Genomic DNA, 23,366 nt, shown 5'->3' on the forward strand with positions numbered 1-23,366 from the left:
TTTATATAGATCACTCATGTCTCTCCCCTCTCCTTTGGTACTTCGCTGTACGTTGGTGCACTTCATGCAATCCACGTTTCTGAGGTTCTGCTTATTTTCCTTCAGGTTTTTTCTCTTCTCCAGATTGCATAATCTCCATCAACCTCAAAGTTCACAGATACTTCTGCCAGTTCAAATGCACTGTAGAGACCCTATAGTAAAATCATTAATTTAAAAATATTTCTGTGTATCTACTATTGGTGAGCACTGTTAACATACCTTACTTTACTTTTAAAGCATGCTTTCCTTTAGTCCTTTGAATATATGGTGGTTGCTTTGAAGTCTTTTTTAAGACTAACATCTGGGTCTCCTTGCAACTACTTTTCCTTTATACTGTGTATCAGTCCCACTTTTCTATTTCTTTGTATGTCTTATTATGTAGTTTTTTTTATAAAAACTGGGCATTTTAAGGAATCTATTGTAAGCTTTTGCTGTTCTTACGGAGATTTAGTAAATTTTCTTGAAGAAATGTTTCATTTGCTGCATGCTCATAGGAAAATTTTCAGACTTTAAAAAATGGGTGTTTTAAAATACTTTTCACCAGCTGTGGTTGTAAACCAGGTCCACAGAGTTCCTTGCGCTGCCATTCCAGAAGTGGAATCTACTCTGATTTTTCAGGAATAATGTTTGGGTTTTCTTAATGGCTGTTGTAGGAATTACAATATGCATTTTAATTTATCAGTCATCTTTAGATTAATCTGACAAAATAAACTCGAGTATGGCTGTATTTCCTCCCAACTTTGTGTTTTTTTTGTCACACATATCCCAATATATATGCTGCAAATTCAATATAGTGTTAAAATTATTGCCATAAATGTCTTTTAATTAACAGAAGAAAAAATGTATTTATATAGTCCTATGAAAACTTACCCATAGGGATGCCTGAGTGGTTCAGTCAGTTAAGTGTCCAACTCTTGACGTTGGCTCAGGTCATGATCTCACAGTTCATGGGTTTAAGCTCTGGGTTTAAGCCCTGCATCGGGCTCTGTGCTGACAGCACAGAGCTTGCTTGGTATTCTCTCTGCCCCTCTCCCCGCTTGCTCTCTAGCTCTCTCTCTCAAAATGAGTAAACTTTTTTAAAAAAAAAAAAAGAAACTTACCTACATGTTTATTGTTCCCAATAGTCTTCATTTCTTCCAGTGGGTTTAAGTTAATGTCTGGTATCACTTCCTTTCAGCCTTTTAGAACTTGAACATTTCTTTTAAGGTGGGTTGGCTAGCAATAAATTCTATCAATTGTCTGGGAATGCCATTTTTTGCATTTATCTTGAGAGTTTTGCTGGATATAACATTTTTGATCGACAGTTCCTCTTCTTCCCATTTCAACTGTGTGACTGACTGCCCTCTGGCCTCTACTGCTTCTGATGAGCAGTCAATCGTTCCTCTACATGAGTCGTATTTTCTTGCTGCTTTCAAGAATTTCCCAAGAGTTTGACTATAGTTCCTAGGTGTGGTTCTCTTTGTTTATCCTGGGTTTTACTGAAGATCTTGGATCTGTAGGTTAATCTTTTTCATCAAATTTAGGAAATTGTCAGCCATTATTTTTCCTCCTGACCTCATTGTGCATGTTTGTATGCTTGATGTTGTCCCACAGATTTCAGTAGGAATCTTGCCTCTGATGAAATGGAGCCCTCTCTTTTAGAAGCATTTGCATTTTTTTCTGATTGCATTTAATTTTTAAAACTTACTTCAGTGGCTATTAGTTCAAAATATTCTTTCTTTTAGAAATAGTATTTAGGTTTTTTCCTTTTTCTGCATGCATAGGAGCATAAGAGATGACAAAAGTTAAAATAAGAATTCTTTTATATACAGTGATTAGAAGGGAAAATGAGCATGGAACAGTAGTGTTGCTGCTGAGGAACAGACAATGTTCATAAAACCTTAAGTATAATCTTTAATGAAAAAGTCATACGCATTCTAAAAAAGGGGTCATTATGAGTGATGTGGAGATGGTTACCTGTGCTTTGTTAAGAATGCCACATCTTTATCATACAGACTTCAAATCTTTTCAGCTACACTTATGAAAAAAATGGAGCTACATCAACTAAAGGATGACCAATATATATATTAGTTTTTCATCAACACAATAATGTAACAACAATGATGAAAATATTTTACCTCATATAGTCTAAATACTAATCTTAATTTCTATTTACATATTTGTAGGCAAATGTGTAATTGCCAAACAATGTATATATAGCACAGAAACAAGAAAGTGTCATAAATCTGGTTGATAGGTTTTTCTAATACACATATTATCAACAATTTATTATAGAAACCTACAGATACAATTAAAAAATACTTGATCAAAAGTCTTTTAAAATATAATCAGAATGAAATGTGTACAAAGAGACATTTCAAAGTCGTAGCAGTTACTACTATTACAATATTTAATCATTTTTACAATAGGTCTGCTGTTCCATTTCAATTAAATTCATTCTCAGAAACATCACATTTCTCGCTGAATTTCAGTTAGAGCAAAAGCAAGTTGCTTAATTTTTTCTTCCATTGCTTTTTTGTTCTTGCATGTTTCTTGCAGAAGTTCACGCATTTCTTCTTCAACTAGATGAACCTAAATCAACATATAAATTCACTTTTTTTTAAAGAAAATATATTTTAAAAATGTATTCTGAAACAAAAAGTCAACACTTTACTCTCTTCAATTTTGTAACTTGTGGTATTCATTTAAAGCAAAGAGGTTAGTAAAATGTAACTTGTTCAAATACTAATAGGGAAATCAATGTTTATACTGTACACAAAGTACTTACATGTATATTGTCTATATCTCATGGGTGCTTGTGATGAGCACATGGGCATTTATTTTAACTCTATTTTAGAGCTTAGAAAATTTGTTCAAGTTATACAGCTTCTCAGTAGTGTATATGGACAGAAACCATTCTTTTGACTTAATCTTTCCACTGTCCTGTACTACATATGAATAAGGAATCAGGAGTTCAAGTAAAATATCAGTTCCTTATAAACTTTCAAAACAAATAACCTCCCTTCCTAAAGAAATGCTTTAATTTAGTCTATCTCATTTCTAAAATTGCTGTGGGTTATAAATTACCATCTTTTTGAAAGATAATTTTATCATTTCTTCCTAACCTATATTCTCCTAGGATTCTTTGTATTTGATCCTACTAATTTCTGCTTGAAATTCTCCTATGATACAACATTCCTGACAGTACTATCAATATGACCATTCCTTTCTATTTATCTCCCTCTTCCTAATCTCTAATATAGATTTCCTAATTTTTTCCCCCTGAGAAAATTAGTATTTCTCCTAATTTAAATTATATTCATGTGATAATTTACAATGTTTTCATGATTATAACATTTAAGCTCTGGTGCCATTTCTCTAACTCTCAAACAGACACATCCCTTTGATATTATTACGTCATATCAGCACTAGAGGTCCAATATCAAACTTATTATTTCCCTTTCAACTAAGGGCCTAATCTTATGTTTTATTTGGTATTACCTGATACACCCCTGTTAAACTTGGTAGATTTTAAAGAAAACTTCTGAAACATCTGTTGACATGAAATAAAATAAAGAACTGCATTTTGAACAAGTTATACTTCCTTATTCATTATTTCCAAAGACCTTGTTGCTTCCTTCTTTGCACATAGACTCCTGAGGGTAATGTCACCTAATCACACAACTGTAATAATTATATGGAGTCACTCTTTCTGTTTATGAACTCTTTCCCAGTCACTGGTTTCTGAGTCTCTAGTCGTACAGGTATCTCACTTTCTTATTGCCACTTCAAAATCAAGGAAAAATGGAAATTTACAACTGTTCCACTGATCTAGTAGGTCTCAAAAGAGGGGACATATCAAACCAAACAGGTGTTACCTGCTGAGTTTTAAAATAACTGGGTCTAACTAAAATACAAGAGACTTAGGAAATGAAAGTCTCTGGGGGGGGAAGCTCATGCATATGTATTATTAAAAAGCTCTAGGGGCATCTGGGTGGCTCAGTCAGTTAAGTGCTCTACCTTTTTTTTTTATTTATTTTTGAGAGAGACAGAGAAAGTGAGAGGGGGAAGGGCAGATAAAGAGGAAAAGAGAGAATCCTAAGCAGGCTCTGCACTGTCAGCACGGAGCTTGACATGGGGCTCGAGCTCACAAACCATGAGATCATGACCTGAGCGGAAACCAAGAGTCGGACACTTAACCCACTGAGCCACCCAGGCGCCCCTGCATTCTACTCTTGATATCAGCTCAAGTGGTGATCTCGTAGTCTTGAGATCAAGCCCTGCATCAGGCTCTGTGCTGAGCATGGAGCCTGCTTGGGCTCCTCTTTCTGCCCCTCCCCAACTAGCATATGTGCACTCCCTCTCAAAATAAATATTAAAAAACAAAACAAAACAAAACCAACAAGCTCTATAAGGTGATTCTGATGTTGCTTCTGATTTAATAACACCTAAAATTCCTGTCGATGATATTAAATATCATTCAAGATTATCAAGGATAGTCTTAAACCCTAATTAACAAAACACATCTTGGGAGTTATTTCCAAGGTAGTGATGAATTGTACTTATTCACATTCTTACCCTGCCTATGTGTAACCAAAGGTGCTTCCATATGAGACTGATCAGGAATACGTCAATTTTTATTCAGAGATCATGGAGGTGCACATCAGAATCAAACTTCTAATTTTGGTTTCCTTAGAATTCTACAACTAGTCTAAGTATTACTAGCATTTTGGCCTGATTGCACAATAGTTTTGGCAACATTCTTCATATCTATTCAGCCATTAAATCATACTGCCTTTTCTCTTTATAATTCTCAAAGATATAATTTATTTAGCTATAATAATTTAATACTGATTATCAAAGCAAATTTTATTTATAGTACCTTGAAATTTGCAGAATCAATGTATTTCTGCTTTTCACTTGCTAGTTGTATTATTTCAGCTTGATGAGCTTCAACAATTGCATCAACTTGTTTTTTAAAGGCATCATCCATACTATGAAGCTTTTCCACTGCATCCCTTAAAAAAAAGCACAAAAACCATATTATCTAGGTTTATAAAAATTAGAATTTCTTTTCTTCTTAGATGGCAGCTCTTACATTCACTTTTTAAAAAATGTTTATTTATTTATCTTGAGAGAGAGAGAGAGAGAAGGAGCACGTGCATGGGAGAGGGGCAGAGAGAGGGAGAGAGGGAATCCCAAGCAGGCTCCACGCTGTAAGCACAGAGCCCGACATGGGGCTTGATCTCACAAACCGTGAGATCATGACCTGAGCAGAAATCAAGAGTCAGATGCTTAACCAACTGAGCCACCCAAGCACCCCATCTTACATTCACATTTTAATGGAAGTATATATAACTCCATTAAATAGAAGAAGGTATCCTGGGTAATAAAAGACATAAGTAGTTCATCCAGCAGAATCTGTTAGTAATAGAACAGGGCAGGATAACATCAATTTAAATTTGTTACCCTTTTATCCTCTAAAAGTTAGAGTACTCTGGTTCCCATTTATTTTGAGTCTCATGGTATGATATATAAGCACATTCATAGATGATTGCTATCAATTTTTTTTCTCCATGTGTTTGTAGTGTGATAATTTGAGAAGTGTACGTTATAGGCAGGTTTAGGTTTATGAACATGTAGATCTGACTTTTCTATGCTAATGTTTAACAGATAAAACCCTGTGTTAATAAACACATTAAACAGTACTGTATTCACAAAATTTTAGCGCTATAAGTTTCTTAGAGGCAAAAAACCAATTCCTTTATATTAAGTATGAATAATTTCATTTAAGAAAGTTAAGTCCACAAGGAACATATTTTCTGCTTTTGGCACAGCCCATAGTAATAGACTGAACACTGGGTCCGTGAATCAAGTCTTTCTTATGTTCCCAGATGCAAGCAACCCTTAGTAGCTGTATGACTTAAGGGCAAGTCACAAACTCTGCTTTTAAGTTTTTTAAACTATAAAAACAGGATAATCCTACCTGTTCTGCCAACCTCACAGAATTATTGTTGGTTGCAAAATAAGATAGAAGAAAAAAACCAATTATGTATTTTTTTAAAAATTTATTTATTTAAGTGATCTCTATATCCAATATGGGGCTCAAACCCACAACCCCAAGATCACGAGTCACATGCTCTTCTGACTGAGCCAGCCAGGCACCCCAATTTATGTATTATAAAAGGCTATATAAATAAAATCTGTTTTTATTAAAATTCTATTAAGTTAAAAATCTTCTATCTTACATACTAATCTTAGTCTACAATGCATAAAAGCATTAATGTATACAATCAGGTCTTTACTGTTTTGCTATTAACAACATGACAAACAATGCAATATAAGAGATTTTGAAAACTGTCAGGCTTTATGATTTATATTAACTTTAGGAACTGCTATTTATAGGAAATGATTATTTCTTTTAGGATATAAGAGACTCCCAATTGTGACAGGCAGGAGAGAAAATTTCAACAGGTTCCAAGCCAAAGTCCCTGTATTAGTGCTGGTTGAAAGCAAAGTGGAACAGGGTCCATTAGCAGACAAACAAGACACTACTGTCAGTCAAAACCTTTTCCATTTACACTGAGTTAAAATATAAGAAATCAAATTCCAGGTTCTATTAGATTTGATATAATGGGAACTGACCCCTACATGAGATTTTGCTGTTTATCCATACCACTCTTTAATCTTGACCAGAGTTTAACTGATCATTAAACTGTGTTACCTATTTTTCAAGGCAGCCAACTTTATAAATTATTTTAAGAAGTCCAGTTACATAGTTTACAAGGTGAAGCCTTCATTTCCTCTATGGGATTTTATAAAATCTACACACCGATGGCACCCAGGTATACATTTTCTTCCCCTTCTTTCAAATTAGCTCTCATCCTCAGTTTGTGCAGGCCTGCTACTGAAATCCGCTCTAGCTTCTTCAGGAGTTCACTGCCCCTGGTAGTTAAGGGACTGCCCATTCTAAACTCCACACAGAAGAGCCAAAAATATCACTAGATGTTTCAATCAGTTTGAAAATAATCACAGTCATAAAAAAAAATATTCAACCAACAATTACTACTATGTGTTAGGCACTATGTACCAATTAACTCATACAAGCCATATATACACATAAATACATTTACATATGCTTTTTACATCTCACCCATCCCAATTCAGTGTTTACATCAAAAGATCTCCCACAGAGGCAACACAATCCTAGACTTTAGCCTCTACTGCAAAGCTGTAATCATCAAGACAGCATGGTATTGGCACAAAAACAGATACATAGACCAATGGAATAGAATAGAAACCCCAGAACTAGACCCACAAAAGTGTGGCCAACTGATCTTTGACAAAACAGGAAAGAATATCCAACGGAAAAAAGACAGTCTCTTTAACAAATGGTGCTGGGAGAACTGGACAGCAATAGGCAGAAGAATGAAACTAGAATGCTTATACCATTCACAAAAATAAACTCAAAATGGATGAAGGACCTGAATGTGAGACAGGAAACTATCAAAACCCTAGAGGAGAAAGCAGGAAAAAACCTCTCTGACCTCAGCTGCAGCAATTTCTTACTTGACACATCTCCAAAGGCAAGGGAATTAAAAGCAGAAATGAACTATTGGGACCTCATCAAGATAAAAAGCTTCTGCACTGCAAAGGAAACAATCAACAAAACTAAAAGACAACCGATGGAATGGGAAAAGATATTTGCAAATGACATATCGGACAAAGGGCTAGTATCCAAAATCTATAAAGAACTCACCAAACTCCACACCTGAAAAACGAATAATCCAGTGAAGAAATGGGCAGAAGACATGAATAGACACTTCTCTAAAGAAGACATCCAGATGGCCAACAGGCACATGAAAAGATGTTCAACGTCGCTCCTTATCAGGGAAATACAAATCAAAACCACCATGAGATACCACCTCATGCTGGTCAGAGTGGCTAAAATGAACAAATCAGGAGACTATAGACGCTGGAGAGGATGTGGAGAAACGGGAACCCTCTTGCACTGTTGGTGAGAATGCAAACTGGTGCAGCCGCTCTGGAAAACAGTGTGAAGGTTCCTCAAACAGTTAAAAATAGATCTACCCTATGACGCAGCAATAGCACTGCTAGGAATTTACCCAAGGGATCCAGGAGTGCTGATGCATAGAGGCACTTGTACCCCAATGTTTATAGCAGCACTTTCAACAATAGCCAAACTATGGAAAGAGCCTAAATGTCCATCAATTGATGAATGGATAAAGAAGTTGTGGTTTATATATACAATGGAATACTACTTGGCAATGAGAAAGAATGAAATATGGCCTTTTGTAGCAATGTGGATGGAAATGGAAAGTGTTATGCTAAGTGAAATAAGGCATATAGGGAAAGACAGATACCATATGTTTTCACTCTTATGTGGATCCTGAGAAACTTAACAGAAGACCATGGGGGAGGGGAAGGGGAAAAAAAAAAAAAAGTTAGAGAGGGAGGGAGCCAAACCGTAAGAGACTCTTAAAAACTGAGAATAAACTGAGGGTTGATGGGGGGTGGGAGGGAGGGGAAAGTGGGTGATGGGCATTGAAGAGGGCACCTGTTGGGATGAGCACTGGGTGTTTTATGGAAACCAATTTCACAGTAAATTTCATATTTAAAAAAATAAATAAATAAATAAAAAAGAGAAAGATCTCCCACATATTTTAGGACTTACTTTTGTAGTTCAATACTTTTGTCTCTTTCCGCTTTAAGTTTCTTTTCCTTGTCTTCAAATTTTTCTTTTACTTCTTTTACTTGCATTTCCAGATGACTTAGAAGCTCTCCTTTATCATGCCACTTCTGATTAAGTGTACTAATACAAAAAGAAATAATTTAAAAAATAAAATTAGTTATATGAAACTATTAAGCCACATTTTATTTCTCAATAGGAAATACTATATAATACCTATAAGCTTTTCTAATTTCTTCAAGTTCTAATTCCTTTATTTTCAACTGCTGTTTTAGTTTTTCTTTTCTTTCATTGTGTCTTTCCAGTTTTTCAATTACGTCATCCAGTTGTAAAGATTTTTCATCAAGTTGTTCTTGGGTACATTTTTGTATTTCAATGATCTTTTCTTGTAATACTTTGATTTGTTCTTCTTTTTCTTGTACACACTTAGAGAAACAAAAAAATCAGCACTTTATTTTTATTAACCCAGATGTCTCATTTCCTATTTGGATTTAATGGTTTAAAATGATTCTAAAAACTACAGATTAAAAAATAAACTGAATATTCACTAAGTGTTTTCAAAAAGATTTACAGGACATTTTTTAATAACAATCAACAAGAAACATCACTACTACTTTGTTTTAAGTGCTATTAAGAAAGATAAAATTCTAGGGGCACCTGGATGGCTTAGTCAGTTAAGTGTCTGACTTCTGCTCAGATCATGATCTCACAGTTTGTGGGTTCGAGCCCCACGCCAGGCTCTGCTGACAGCTCAGAGCCTGAAGCCTGCCTCAGTCAGATTCTATGTCTCCCTCTCTCTCTCTCTGCCCCTTCCCTATTCATGCTCTGTCTCTCTCAAAAACCAATAAACATTAAAAAATTACAAAAAAAGAAAAAGGAAGATAAAATTCTTATGCCCTTTACACTTTTTATTTCAGTAAGTTAAGTTAGCAATTATCAATCATAGAGGGAGAAGGAAAAGCGGCACAATAAAAATTTTCAATTACTGTAATTTTGCATTTGAAAACATGTTTGCATGACAGAAAGAGAAAGAAAACTCTAGGTGGATGACAGATACAGCAAAGACTGATATGCACAGTACGTGTGGCACTAATTAAACTGCTATTTCTACTATATTCAACAGAAGTGCTTTCTGCATCAGGATGAGCAAATAAATGCTTTACCTCAAAACAAAGCATGATTTTATCACTACTAAAATGTCACATAAGAACAGGGTTTACATCTCCCCAAACTTTTTATGCTATCTTCTATACCATGAATCAGACTTTATCCTGTATGTGCATAAGACAAATCAGAGGATAATGAAAGATCAAAACCACCTTAGGCAGCGTTAAATGTCTGCAGGGATTAGGCCTCCTATAGGTGATTTATTCCAATGACTATTTCTTTGCTTTGTGGGGGCATGCCTGGATGTCTGGAACAGTCTGCTACACACCGACTACTGGTATCAGTCTCTGTAAGTGAGAATAGATGAAACTGGCAGTTCTTATTTTTACCCTCTTTCCTCTGCCCCACTCCACCTTGCCTTTTTTCCTTTTGGGAAGAAGATGGAGGCAAACACACAAATGCTGGGAAAGGTCACTTTAAGTATATACTCATAAGAATTATAAACAATGCAGTTCAATTCCTCAGTGTGTTACATATGCAAAAATCTAAGCAAAGATGTTGGGTAGTCTCCTAGGCTTGACCAACATTTGCAAAAAAGTCATGAATTGTTTATTTTGTCCCCCTGACTCTCTGAAGCACTAAGAGTGAGCAGTCTTGACATATGTTATGGGAGTTCACAAAAGCTATAAAAAATTATTATGAAATAACCCTATTAATCAAAAAGAATGATAAACATTGCAGCATCAGAGAGTACTATGACCCAGATATACTGAAAAATACCAAAATAATATATGGGGCAGAAACAGAATTTTTAAAAAAACTTCTGCTTCTGATTCCCATAGTCAGAAGCTAACTATAGATTCCATTTAATTGAAAATATCACACTCCAAAACATCAAACATCAGTATCAGGTTCATTTGCCTTTTGCAGAGACTTGTTCTCTCTCTATAAACTTTCAATATGAGCCACTAATTTCCCATGATTTTGGCCTAGGGAAAATCCTGAGAAACAACACGATCAGTGACAAACTTTAAAAGACCTGAAGGTTTTCTATTCTATGAACATCCAACCTAACAATAGATAAAGGTCATTATCGGTTTTAGATGAATTTACTGCTGAAAGAAATTATGCCTAACTATCTCTCTCTGTTACATGGTTGGTGGGAAAGCACCCTAATACTCACACCTGTGAGGCTGTGCAGTGTTCTCTAAAGTAAATGTAGTAAGTTATGGGAAAAGAATGATGGGTTGAAAAATCTGAACTTTTTTTTTTAAAACCAAAACTCTAAAACTAAAACTCAACAGTGTTTTGGCTCCACTGTATCATTCATTACTAGTCATTTCCTTCCTGCCCTGAGACTGACAAGAAGGCAGTAGTCTTCTGTAGAAGTAGCTTTGTCAAATCAATGTCTTGTACCCATAGTATCCCCTGCTTTGCTTTGTGAAATTTAAAAAGCAAATCACAAGTCTTTCTGTTTCATACTTAGCTTAACTCAAAGGAAAATATGTTTGGCTAGAATTTTAAAACAAGAAAAAAGGCTTACTGCTAAAAAATTTCAATAATTTTCACTGCACGTTGGCATGTATGACAGATATATTTGAAATTTTGGACATACTGAAACCAAATTTCAATGGAGTGAACAACAATGTAATTGCTTAGAGTGATACAATTCAGGCATTCATGGTCTAAACCTAGCTAAGGATATAGCAACATGGTGATACAGATTTATTTTCTGTACTTGATAAAGTCAAGTTCTCAAGGAGTTTCTTAAAAATGACTAAGAAAAAGAAAATTAAATCTTAGGCAGTTATAGCTACTCTGAAGAATGAGTTGTTACTTTTAATGGGTGATAATCTCATTTAGAAGTTTTTAAAATACTCCTTTCTCAGTTTTTACACTTTTTAAAAAAATATTTGTTTTGAGAGAGAGAGAGAGAGAGAGAGAGAGAGAGAGAGAGAGAGAGAGAAAACATGTGTGAGTGGAGGAGGGGCAGAAAGAGAAGGAGAGGGAGAGAGAGAATCCCAAGCAGGCTCCTCACTGTTAGTGTGGAGCCCAACGCAGGGCTCAATCTCACAAACCCTGAGATTATGATTTGAGCTGAAATCAAGAGTTGAACACTTAACCCACTGAGCCAGCCAGGCTCAGTTTTACACTTTAAGATAATCTCTAGAAGAAAATTTTGGAGATCAAATTTGATTCAGTACTCAAGATAACTTTCAAAAAATTTCTCTGGAAAATTTTCATGTAACATACTTTGAAACAAGTGAACCTAGTAGTATTCTCTATTAAGATATGCCATATTGGAGAAGAAGGTGAAATGGTTTCCCCTGGGAACAAGCATAGTTTTACAAACTATTTCTACTTTTAAATACAGAATAGTTGGGTTTTGTCACAATTTTCAGAATTTAGCAATATTAGAAGATCCTAAACAGTGCTCTAAATGGATATTTTAAACATATAAAACATTAATTTTCTTAAGATTCCTAACCCTTTAATGACATTATTTTCAGTTATTTCACAGGACCATGATAACATCCCATAAAATTCTGAGATAAAAGTAATTTAAAGTTAATAAAGGCCATACAGTCATTTTAAAAGGCAAAGGGCATAGATTACATAAGGAAACATCTGATAATGTCCCAAATTCCACAACAGTTGGGATTCACTGAGACAGATATTTATTCGATACTCTGATCCACAGATTTACAAAACTGCCACATGCTCTTTTCCCAAAATAAAGTATCAAACTTACAACTTTTAATTTTCCAATGGTTTCAGTTTGGTCTTCTATGATTTTGCACTTAATTCTTAATGCATCATTATCACGTTCATTTGCCTTTCTCAGAGACTCATTCTCTCTACATAAACTTTCATTTTGAGCCTCTAATTTGCCACGATTTAAGGCTAGAGACGATCCTGAGAAATAAACATCATGAGTTACAAACTTTTAAAGATCTTGGAGGATTTGTATTTTATGAATATCTAATTTAGCAATGTAAATAAAAAGTAAATAAAAACTGAATAAAAACCCAAAATACATAAAGCATAATATAAAAGGAAACGGGAAAAGAACCAAAAGGCCCTTTAAACACCTGTGGCTATTTGGAAAACCTAAAGCCACAAATCAAAAACAAGTAACTCAGACATGTGATATTTAATTGATCAGCTTATGACATTCAAACAATCATATTAAAGATTCTTATATGGAATGGACAAATGAGCAATTCTCCACTAAGACCAACATCTAGCTATTCATAATTTGTAATCTATGAAGGCCATAAAACAGTGTCTATCTCTTGCTTTAGTGATTGGAAAACAAAGGAGACTAAGAGTAAATATACCTACACCTACAGTGGTTTTCATTCATATACTATTCTCACATTTCTCTATGTATAACAAAAGTGTTACCAAATTTTTAGGAAAAAACATGAATACTGCATACTATACAAATAATTTAAAATCACTGTGTAAGAATTATTTCAATGACTTAGTTAGTTGAAGCACTGTAAATGTATACCTGATCAGAAAAGTAACCAAATTATGTTGGGAAGAAAACCAAAATTAAGAAAAAAATCAGAGCTGTAACTTCCTAACTAGTGTAATAAACTATTTCACATCTTAGGCATTTCATTTGGCTGTTTGGCTGGCAAATGCTTACTTATCCTTCCATATAAAGTGTTGCCTTTTTTTGGTATGTCTTAGGCAGAATTAATGAGCGCTTGTTTTTCTCATCAATACCCAGAATTGTTGGTTTAGAAGAATGAGCTATTTTCCCTTTGAAAATTTTACCTTGTTGTGCCAGCTCATGCCCCCATACTTTTCTTTCTGTCCTTAAACCATAAATTAGTGATTCCTTGGCGGCTAGCTCAGAAATGAGCTGGACTTTTTCATGCTTGAGAAGTTCTATTTGAATACTCTTCTGCTTGTCATCTTCAATCAAGATTTCAAGGGTGTTGATTTGATTCTGTATATCCCCAAAAAACATCAAAAAAAAAAAAAAAGCACAGTATTACATTTAAGTGCTCTATTTTTTACTTTTTGCATTTTAGGAGAAAAATTGTTATCTAACCAAATACAAAGTAAATGCTCCTAAATTTTACATTACAAAGGTTTTCATTTTAAGATAAGTGTATGTCATAAAACAAAAAGTCAAATTTTAAGGGACTATTCCTTTAAGAACGCTGAATGTTATTCTAATATCAGTTATCTTAAAAGAGCAATTACACATGTAATACTCAAAATTTCTCAACCTGCATTTATATCAATAATCTAAAGGTCACTTTCTGGAATTAAGTTTTCTTGGGCAAAATACCGCTAATGTTTAAAACTGAGACAACAGCACTAAAAAGGTTAATTTAAGAATTACTATAGCTAGGTCTATCTAAAGACAACCATCACCACCACAAGACTATCAGCAATTTGTGTGCCATTTCCCGAACCTCAACCATCTGAGTATCACCATCACAATTTCTGCTGTATCACAGACAACTGGAACCTATTTACCTAAGTACAGTTCTTAAATTCACTTATTTTATTTAAATAATACCATTTTAGTGTAAGCAATACAATCTGTGAAGTCATTGTTTAATCTCCTAGTTATATTACTTTTCTCATATGCATCATATATATACTTAGTATTAAAATCATCACAATATACATGAGACTATGATATAAAAAATTAAAGAGGAAATAAAATGTTTCAATGTTTTACCTGTAAATTTGCTGCTGTTTCCTGTTTCAATTTCGAAACTTCTGCAAGTTTTGTTTTTTGCTCCTTCACCATACAAGTCAAATCTTTAATTAAAGAGGAAGATTCATTTTCTTTTCGTTGAGCCCAAACAAGAGCATGCTTGCTCTTTGCTAACTCAGTTGCAACATTTTCAAAACCATCTTTAACCTATATTTCAAAATTGCATTATAAATAGCAGTTCTCCAAATATTTAGAAACTATTTGTTTCTGTGGCTGTGTTCTAATAAAACTTTATTTACAAAAATAGGCCTAGGGTCTTTAGTTTGCCAATCCCTGCTCTATAGAAATAGGAGAATTCAGGCTTCCCAATTCTTATTCCGGTGCTGTCTTTACTTGACCATTTATAATCTCACTCAGTTTTTGCAACAGCACTGAAGAGTGGCTATATTTTTGTGAAGAAACTAAGGCTCTAAGAATTTAAGTAATTTGCTTAAAATCATAGAGGCAACAGTAAATAAAGCTAGAATTCTAAATTTTTTTTTTTTCAACGTTTATTTATTTTTGGGACAGAGAGAGACAGAGCATGAACGGGGGAGGGGCAGAGAGAGAGGGAGACACAGAACCGGAAGCAGGCTCCAGGCTCTGAGCCATCAGCCCAGAGCCCGACGCGGGGCTCGAACTCACGGACCGTGAGATCGTGACCTGGCTGAAGTCGGACGCTTAACCGACTGCGCCACCCAGGCGCCCCAATAAAGCTAGAATTCTAAAATGTAGTCCTCTCATCCAACCATATCTTGCTGATTTTGTTTTCAATAAAAAGCTAGATGCCAATTCTTACATCTTTAAATCTTCTGGCTTCAACAGTTAAAGCAATACGGAATTCATTTTCTAAATCCATATACTGTTGGTTTAATGTATCAATTTTTTCTTGGTACTCTTTTATATCTTGTTCATGCTTTCTTTCTTCTTTAGCTACTTCTTTAGCTAAGGCTTCTTGGAACTCAGCATCACTGAGAAACTCCCTTGTTTCAAGTTCTTTCCTGGAATGAAATACAAATAAAAATCGCAGGATGCTATTCATCAGGAAAGAAAAACTTTAAGGCTGTTTAAATAGTTATTAAATATTCTATATTCTCTATTGTTAACTTAAAATCAGCTTCTCACTTTCAAAAACAACCTGGCGGAGGATGGTAGTTAGACGAAGACTATATGTATTCAGTGGTGATGGGGATAAAAGGGGTCTGCTGTATCTTAACTTCACTGAGATAGTTCAGAATCATTTTATGATTTCTAAAATTCTTCAGGTGCATTTGTAGAAGTCAAGTTCTACTTCACTGTATCTTCTTTGACATACAACTGTGACAAACAACTAATATAGTCTGACTGGTACTGGTGGTTGGTTAAGAGAAAAAAATCAGTTGAAGTGTGAAAGTATTCACTGGTCTTTTGATATATAGGGCAAGTTTATTTAAATATGAGTTAATTCTTTACAGTTTTCCACTATTTTTCCTGAATAAGTCAAACCCATAATACAAAATCCATTATTTCTAGTTTTGGTTTCTTTAAATCAGAACAAGAAGTTAAAAGATATCTGCGAAGGAAACTAAGTGCAAAATTTTAGATTTTTACAATTATTTCGCCCCTCATCTTTTACAGTCGTTCTGCCCCTGCACATGTTGACAATTTTCCCCGGTGCATCAAAATTTAAATTTATACAGTAAAAATTTCATTTACATAAGGGCAAAAACAAAACAGGTTTGGTAACAAACACAATTAACTCATGCAAATACACAATTCAACTGGTAGGGCAGTAAGTAGATAACTAGCTGCAAGTGTTCAAATTATTGTGGACTCCACAGAGCAGGGCTGGCAAACTATAAGTGATGGACCAAATCTGGCCGGAGACTCTTTTTTTTGGAAATAAACTTTTATTGGAACATAGCCATGCCCATTCATTTACATATTGCTTATGGCTACTTTATTACTACAAAAATATAGTTAGGTATGGCCTGCAAAGCCTAAAATATTTTCTATCTGGCCCTTCAAAGAAAAAGTTTGTTGACTCCTGCACTACAGAGGAATAAAGGCTATTGATTAATTTGACAGGCAGTTACCTGGGGGTCAATTAAAATAGTTTTCTCGGGGCGCCTGGGTGGCTCAGTCGGTTAAGCGTCCGACTTCAGCTCAGGTCATGACCTCACACTCTGAGTTTGAGCCCCGCATCGGGCTCCTTGCTGACAGCTCGGAGCCTGGAGCCTGCTTCCGATTCTGTGTCTCCCTCTCTCTCCGCCCCTCCCCTGCTCACACTCTGTCTCTGTCTCTCTCTCTCAAAAATAAACAAACATTAAAGAAAAAAAATTAAAAAAAAAATAGTTTTCTCTACTACAATGACTGACTTTTGGTTGGGCTTGAAAAAATGCAAAATGAGCTTCATTATTATAAGTTCTTACCTCAATGAAGCCACCTATTTGTTTTTAAGCTATCAGTTCTTTCTGTAAGACTGCTTTTAATGCATACCTAAACATGTTATTTTCCATGAGCTAATTCTGTCAGACTTCAGCACTGATCAATCAGTCTAGCTTTAGGTAAGTGAGTAAGGTAGGGAGGAACCAAGAAGCTTTCTTTCTCTATTTTTAAAAGTCATTTTCCTGATGTATTTTTCATTTACCTGTGTTCTTGTTCTTTCAATGTAAGAACTTCATGAAGTTGTTGTACTTGTTCCTTTTCTTGATGAAGAGAAGTTCTAAGTAAGTTTATTTCTCTATCAGCAGCAGCAGCTTTGAGCTCCATCTCTTGGATAAGTCGTATCTGAGTAAATATATACATTACAGTATTTAGATAATACTCTCCCTGCTTCTATTTTAATGCTACTTCCCCAAAGAAAACTGACTTCTAAATAGAACCTGGTGACTAAGTTGATTTTTTTCCAAATTTATTAAATTAATGATGCCATGGTCACATAAAAGTACAGTCTTAGAAGCATCGGACTAGCATTAACTATTGTTTAGTTACATCATAGACCTCAATAACTTCCACTCAAAAGGCATGAAAATGAAATATCTTCGGGATCCCCAAAGAGACTTTTAAAACTTGGCTCCCAGAACATAAGCCTAATAACCTCCAATATTTCCACCAACTATTCTTAAAACTGCTTTGCAAGTGCTAGTCAGAAATAACTCCACGGTGGGGAGTGGGGGGCCTGATTGGCTCAGTTGGTAGAGCATCCGACTCTTGATCGGGGGGTTGCTAAGTTCAAACCCTACATTGGGTGTAGAGATTACTTTTATTTTCAGCATGAAAGTGACGTGGGGTGGAGGGTCAGAGAGAGAGGGAGAGAGAATCCCTAGTAGGCTCTGCACTGTCAGCACAGAGCCAGATGTGGGGGCTTGTACCCGTGAACCGTGAGATCATAACCTGAGACGAAATCAAGAGTCTGACACTTGACCGACTGAGCCACCCAAGTGCCCAAAATAAAATCTTTAAAAAAAAAAAAAAAAAAGAAAAAGAAAGAGGAATTGTTACATTTAAATTTTTTGCATATAGTCTAACATCTTTGAAGTTTACTCTATAACAATATAACTTGTTTCAAGATGAAAGCTATGAATTTGTGTTAATTCACATGGTTGACGGATTTAAAGAGAAATACCTGTGCTGCTTGCTGTTGCCCCTTCTGCCTCTCCATTTTTTCTAATGCTTTTTCCAGGGTTCTTAAGTGTCTAATGTGATACTCTTGTTGATCTCTTGCTTTGATTAATTCAATACTTAGATTTTTTACTTCACTTTGAAGTTTGTGAACCATAACTTCGAGTTGTGCTTTGGAATTTCTCTCTTTATATATAATTTCCTTTAACCTAAAGCGAAATTGAATGTGGTTTTAAGTATATTACACATACAAAAGGTTAAAAATTGTAGTAAACATTAAAGGTTACAGTAAAGAGGAAATTTGAAGTAGGTTTCAAATCCTCATTAGGTAAAAATGGCTGAAAAACAATATAATACAACTCTCTCCCATCCCTGAAACAAACACTGTGCCAAAAGGGAAAACACTCCATACAAATTAATAAAATTTTATCTTATATGAACTTTGCTATTCAACAGCAAAACTTTATTAAACACCTAATTTGTTTCAGACATTATGCTAGGTATGGGCTTAAAAGCAAGCTAGATGGATTAAGATACAGCCTGTGTCTTCAAGGAGTTCAAGGAGAGGGAAGAGACATGGATACAGTTACAAAGCTGTAAGAGAGAATTGATATATAAATAGATACCTGGAAGTTAACTTTGACAAAGTATTGATCCCAGCTTTGTAATAGTTGGAACCGTTTGATTACAACTGAAAACTCTTAACTAAGTTAAAAGAGAGAATCTGTTGACCTACATGACCATTCAGAGAATGGGGTGCACTATTCTGAGGAGCCCCTGAAACCAAGGACATGAAGACCATAAGGGCTATTTGTAATTCTCTACAGGCTGGTTTCTGTTTTCCTAATGTAGGCTTCCTTGTAAAGTATGGAGAGAAGGAAATGGGCTCACATCCTAACAGCCCTGAGGACCAAATAGAAAAGATTATCTTTCTCTAGTTCAACTTAGAAGAGAGTTCTGGGAAAGGTCTGATTAGTCCAATTTGGTTCATATGCCCACTGTATGCACCAATCACTGTGACCATGGACTAAGGCATTTCGTTTACCTTGCTTGGGTCAGATGTTCATCTCTTGACCATTATTATATAGGCAGAGAGGCAAATGATGAAAGAATATAAGTCTGGTGTTTGAAAATGGTACAACATGGGTGCCTGGTGGCTTAGTCAGCTGAGCGTCCTCTGACTCTTGGTTTTGGCTCCAGTCATGATCTCATGGTTTCATGAGTTCAAGCCCCGCATCAGGCTCTGACAGTGTGGAGCCTGCTTGGAATTCTGTCTCTCCCCAATTCCACTCTCTTTCTGCTCCTCCCTCACTTGCACGGTCTCTCTCAAAATAAATAAACTTAAAAAATTTTTTTAAAAAAGAAAATGGGACAACAAACAGCAAAGACACAGCCTCATGAATAAATTACTGAGCTAGGCAGCCACTCCTATATATATTTACTATAATTTCCAAGCCACAACTGAAAAAAGTACATATATCCATCAGGTGCTATACTAGTCATTTCTCCAATTCTTATCCTTACTGTCTCCTCTTCCCTTTGAGAGTAGTCTCTGAACTGGTCTTCCTTTGTTTACTTTCTCAACGCCAGTTTGGTGTGAAAGAGTATTAGCCTTTATTCTGTGGACCACCATATTTGGTGAATGAGGCAGAGCAGCTACGGATCAGTACAATCAGAACAACCATCTAAGCAAGAGATAAGGGCCTAAACTAAGGTGACAGTCTCAGGATAAAGAAAAGATAGTTCAACATCTTCTAGCAAGTAGAATAAAGAAGATACCAATACCAACTGGTTATGGGATATGAGAACAAGAAAGAAGCAAAAAAAAAAGATTCCTAGATTGCTAGCTTTGGTGGCTGACTGGATGAGACATCATTTATTAGAACAGAGAATATAAAATAAGGGAGCAGGATAAGTCTACTTGTGGACATGCTGATTTAAGACACTTATGAGCAAGGTACACAAGGTATTTCTGGTAGATAATCAGATAATCAGATCTGTTGTTCATCAAGGAGATCTGGATGACATATAAAGATTTGGGGGTTTATAGGTTATGTGTTAAAAGCATAGTAGAGAAGATTGAGTTTCTGAAATAATGTATATTCAGAACATGGCACCTAGATGTTAGACTCTATTAGGGATGAGGAATGCAGAGTCCCTACCAAGTCCCTTAAGGGGATATGAAAGTGTGTGAGGATCTAATGCCAAACGAACATTTGAGGTATAAATAAAAGGCAAATCAGAAATGATTGAAGCTGAATTTTTAAGAAAATAACGAATATATAACATGGTAAACATGGACAACAATGGAGAAGTTAAGCAAGGATAAAGATGAAGTGTGCCCAAAGCCTTTCAATTTAAATGGAAGCTGGCTAGCAGCCCCAGACACTGCTTCCTCAAAAATCCCATTAAATAATACCTACAATACAGAATAAAGCAAAAATTCATACACCTACAATTAAAAACAAGAGAAAACATAATGTCAAAGTCTGGAAGAAATTTTGATTAGAAGAAAAACAAAACTAAGTTAAAATAAAAACCACCCCTAAAACACTCACGCTTTGCCTCATAAAACTACAACTTCATAAAAGTGTGTGAGGTGGGGGCGGGGGGGGGAGGATATATCCTCTCTTTTATTTTTTGTTTTTAAATTTTTTTTTTTTTAACATTTATTTATTTTTGAGACAGAGAGAGACAGACCATGAACGGGGGAGGGTCAGAGAGAGGGAGACACAGAATCTGAAACAGGCTTCAGGCCCTGAGCTGTCAGCACAGAGCCTGACGCGGGGCTCAAACTCACGGACCGCGAGATCATGACCTGAGCCGAAGTCGGCCGCTTAACCGACTGAGCCACCCCGGCGCCCCTATCCTCTCTTCCATGATTCAGGGTCCCAGGGACTCTGTAAATCTACCACTGCACTCTGTTAGCTAAGTATGCACCTAATGCAAATAAGAGTACTGTTTTTCTGAGGCCGTCATAGACTGTTAATGTATCCATTCTGTTTCTTTACCCCTGACCAGCATCTTCTTACATCAAAGACAGCATGTCCCAAAACAAATAAGGCAGGAAGTTAGTGGGTGGTGGTAATAGTAATAGTAATAGTATGATGCATCATGCTTATATAACAGAGGTTCTCAGAGAACACATGATGAGTATCATAATTTTCCTTATAATGCGTGGGTACAAAGTATGAGAGAAGTAGGTAGTGGGGAATAAAAAATAACACACAAGTACCACAACATTTTGAGTTAAATGCCTAAAAGAACCTGGGAATTGGGCTAGGAGCTGTGTACATCAACTTAACTAATCTATTAAGATCGTAGAAGGGAATTTATCCACTGTACAAACAGATAGGAAATGGAACTGAGAACAACTTCCCAGACGCTATCTGTTGGCAAATACTGAATCTAGAAACAGTGTGCTCATTCAAGGATAAGACACATAAATCAACAAGAACTATGGAGAAAAGTCTTGTAACCGTTTGAGGAAAAGTATCACTTTAGAAATAATTACCTACAGGAAACAGAAGATGACGTTACTGTAATTTCAGAAAACTGGTATTCTTACAGAATGGAGTAAGACAAACCTGCATTAAAGAATACATACAGGACAAAAAAAAAAAAAAAAACAGATAAAATGGGAAATGGAAATGGATAAGATGGAAAAACCGAAATACCAGAATAAGAAACTTGGGCTATCTGGTACCAAAGCCCACTGCAGAAGAGAAAATGCAACAGAGACCAAATATGACCTCCAAAGCTGAAAGTTCGCCAATCCCTACCCTTAACAGAAACCAACACTTTACAGGAAAAAACTGCCAATCCCTGTTCCAGTCTCTTGCTCTTCTTCACTTATAATACTTAAATTTATCTAACACTTCTCAGCTTGAGGGCTGCAGCTTGACGGCAAATAAGTGTACCCTGAATCCTTCATTTACAAAAAAAACTTATAAAGCATTAAATCTCTAAATAAAATGAGTTCAAAACAAACTAAAACCACATACATTGTTTTTGGTCTTACTACAGCTAGCGTAAACTGAGGTACTCCAGTTCTAAGTTAGATTTACAGACTTTGCCCTTACCTATCTGTGGTGAGCATAGCCAGGGTATGAAAACCTTTTTTCTCCTTTGCATGTTTGTGCAGTTCATCAATATAATTCCTAAGTTTCTTTTCAGCTTGTTCAGCTTTCCACCTCTTCTCTCTCTCTTGGTCTAGTTGTTGAAGGAGTGTCTGAAAGAAAACAATAGGGTTATGTGAACCTAGAAAAGTTACCTAACCTTTCACTGCCTCAATTTTATCATTTGTAATATAGAAATAATAGTTATCTAATTTAAAGGGCTGTGGTAAGAATTAAACTAATGGAAGTAAAGCACTATATAGAACAGTGGAGAACAGTGCCTGGTACATAATAGCCACTCAATAAAAGTTAGCTGGTATTATTATTGTCCTAGTGATTATTATCTTTCAAACATTAAAGCCTCCATACTTGAGAATAGGGGGAGGAAACCAATGGCATGAAAGGTGTGATACAGGTTAAAAAGCAATTATTCTACTGGAACAACAATGCACATTACAATTGAAAGTGTAAGTAGCACTTCACAAATAAAGCAAGGACAAATTGATGGAAAATATAAATCAATGTGTACTAAAATTCTTAACAACATGAGAATGATTAAGGCAAATACTGAAGAATATTTAAATTTCTAAGGGCCTTTTTTTTTTCTTTTTAAGTTAAGCTCCCTGCCCAACGCAGGGCTCAAATTCACGACCCCGAGATAAAGAGTTGTACGCTCTACTGAGTGCCCTTAAAGCCCTCTTAATCTGGGATCTATGCATCCAAAATTGGGTTTCAGCAGAGTATGTGAAAACCTTGAAATTATACACATTTTTTGAGTGTGTAAAGTAGACTTCTCAGAGAAGACCCATAAATTTCCTTAGAAATTTAAAAGGGTCTGAGACCCAAAAGAAAGGAACCACTGTTTTAAGAAATAAGACTTTGAAAATTCTGATGTTTTTTTCTCCATAAGATAAATGATTTCACCAAAATCTGACCTTAGATAAATGTATAATTTTCATTCCTTTACAATTTGCAAAAATAGTGTTATACAAAATCTGCAAATCAGGAAGGGAAAAACAACCCAAACCATCACCCCAATAAAATTATATGCAGTATTTTTTGCTCATAAAAACATGCATTA

General features: G+C 35.4%; 1 protein-coding gene across 5 annotated transcripts in view; it reads right to left on the reverse strand.

Annotated features, from left to right (window-relative positions):
• Positions 1–1,912: 1,912 nt before the first annotated feature.
• Positions 1,913–23,366, reverse strand: part of LRRCC1 (leucine rich repeat and coiled-coil centrosomal protein 1) — a 46,909-nt gene continuing 25,455 nt past the window's right edge. For all 5 annotated transcript variants that reach the window (XM_030304040.2, XM_030304042.1, XM_030304041.1 and 2 more), the window contains 11 exons: positions 22,250–22,398; positions 18,172–18,376; positions 17,194–17,333; positions 15,364–15,565; positions 14,547–14,732; positions 13,625–13,799; positions 12,588–12,751; positions 8,945–9,153; positions 8,714–8,851; positions 4,901–5,036; positions 1,913–2,610 (listed from right to left, as the gene is read on the reverse strand). In XM_030304040.2, the coding sequence (XP_030159900.1) occupies positions 2,488–2,610; positions 4,901–5,036; positions 8,714–8,851; positions 8,945–9,153; positions 12,588–12,751; positions 13,625–13,799; positions 14,547–14,732; positions 15,364–15,565; positions 17,194–17,333; positions 18,172–18,376; positions 22,250–22,398 (1,827 nt within the window). In that variant the 3' untranslated portion in view covers positions 1,913–2,487. The remainder of the gene's footprint in view (positions 2,611–4,900; positions 5,037–8,713; positions 8,852–8,944; positions 9,154–12,587; positions 12,752–13,624; positions 13,800–14,546; positions 14,733–15,363; positions 15,566–17,193; positions 17,334–18,171; positions 18,377–22,249; positions 22,399–23,366) is intronic.

This window comes from Lynx canadensis, chromosome F2, assembly GCF_007474595.2.
Source record: "Lynx canadensis isolate LIC74 chromosome F2, mLynCan4.pri.v2, whole genome shotgun sequence".
In the NCBI taxonomy this organism is placed as follows: domain Eukaryota; kingdom Metazoa; phylum Chordata; class Mammalia; order Carnivora; family Felidae; genus Lynx; species Lynx canadensis.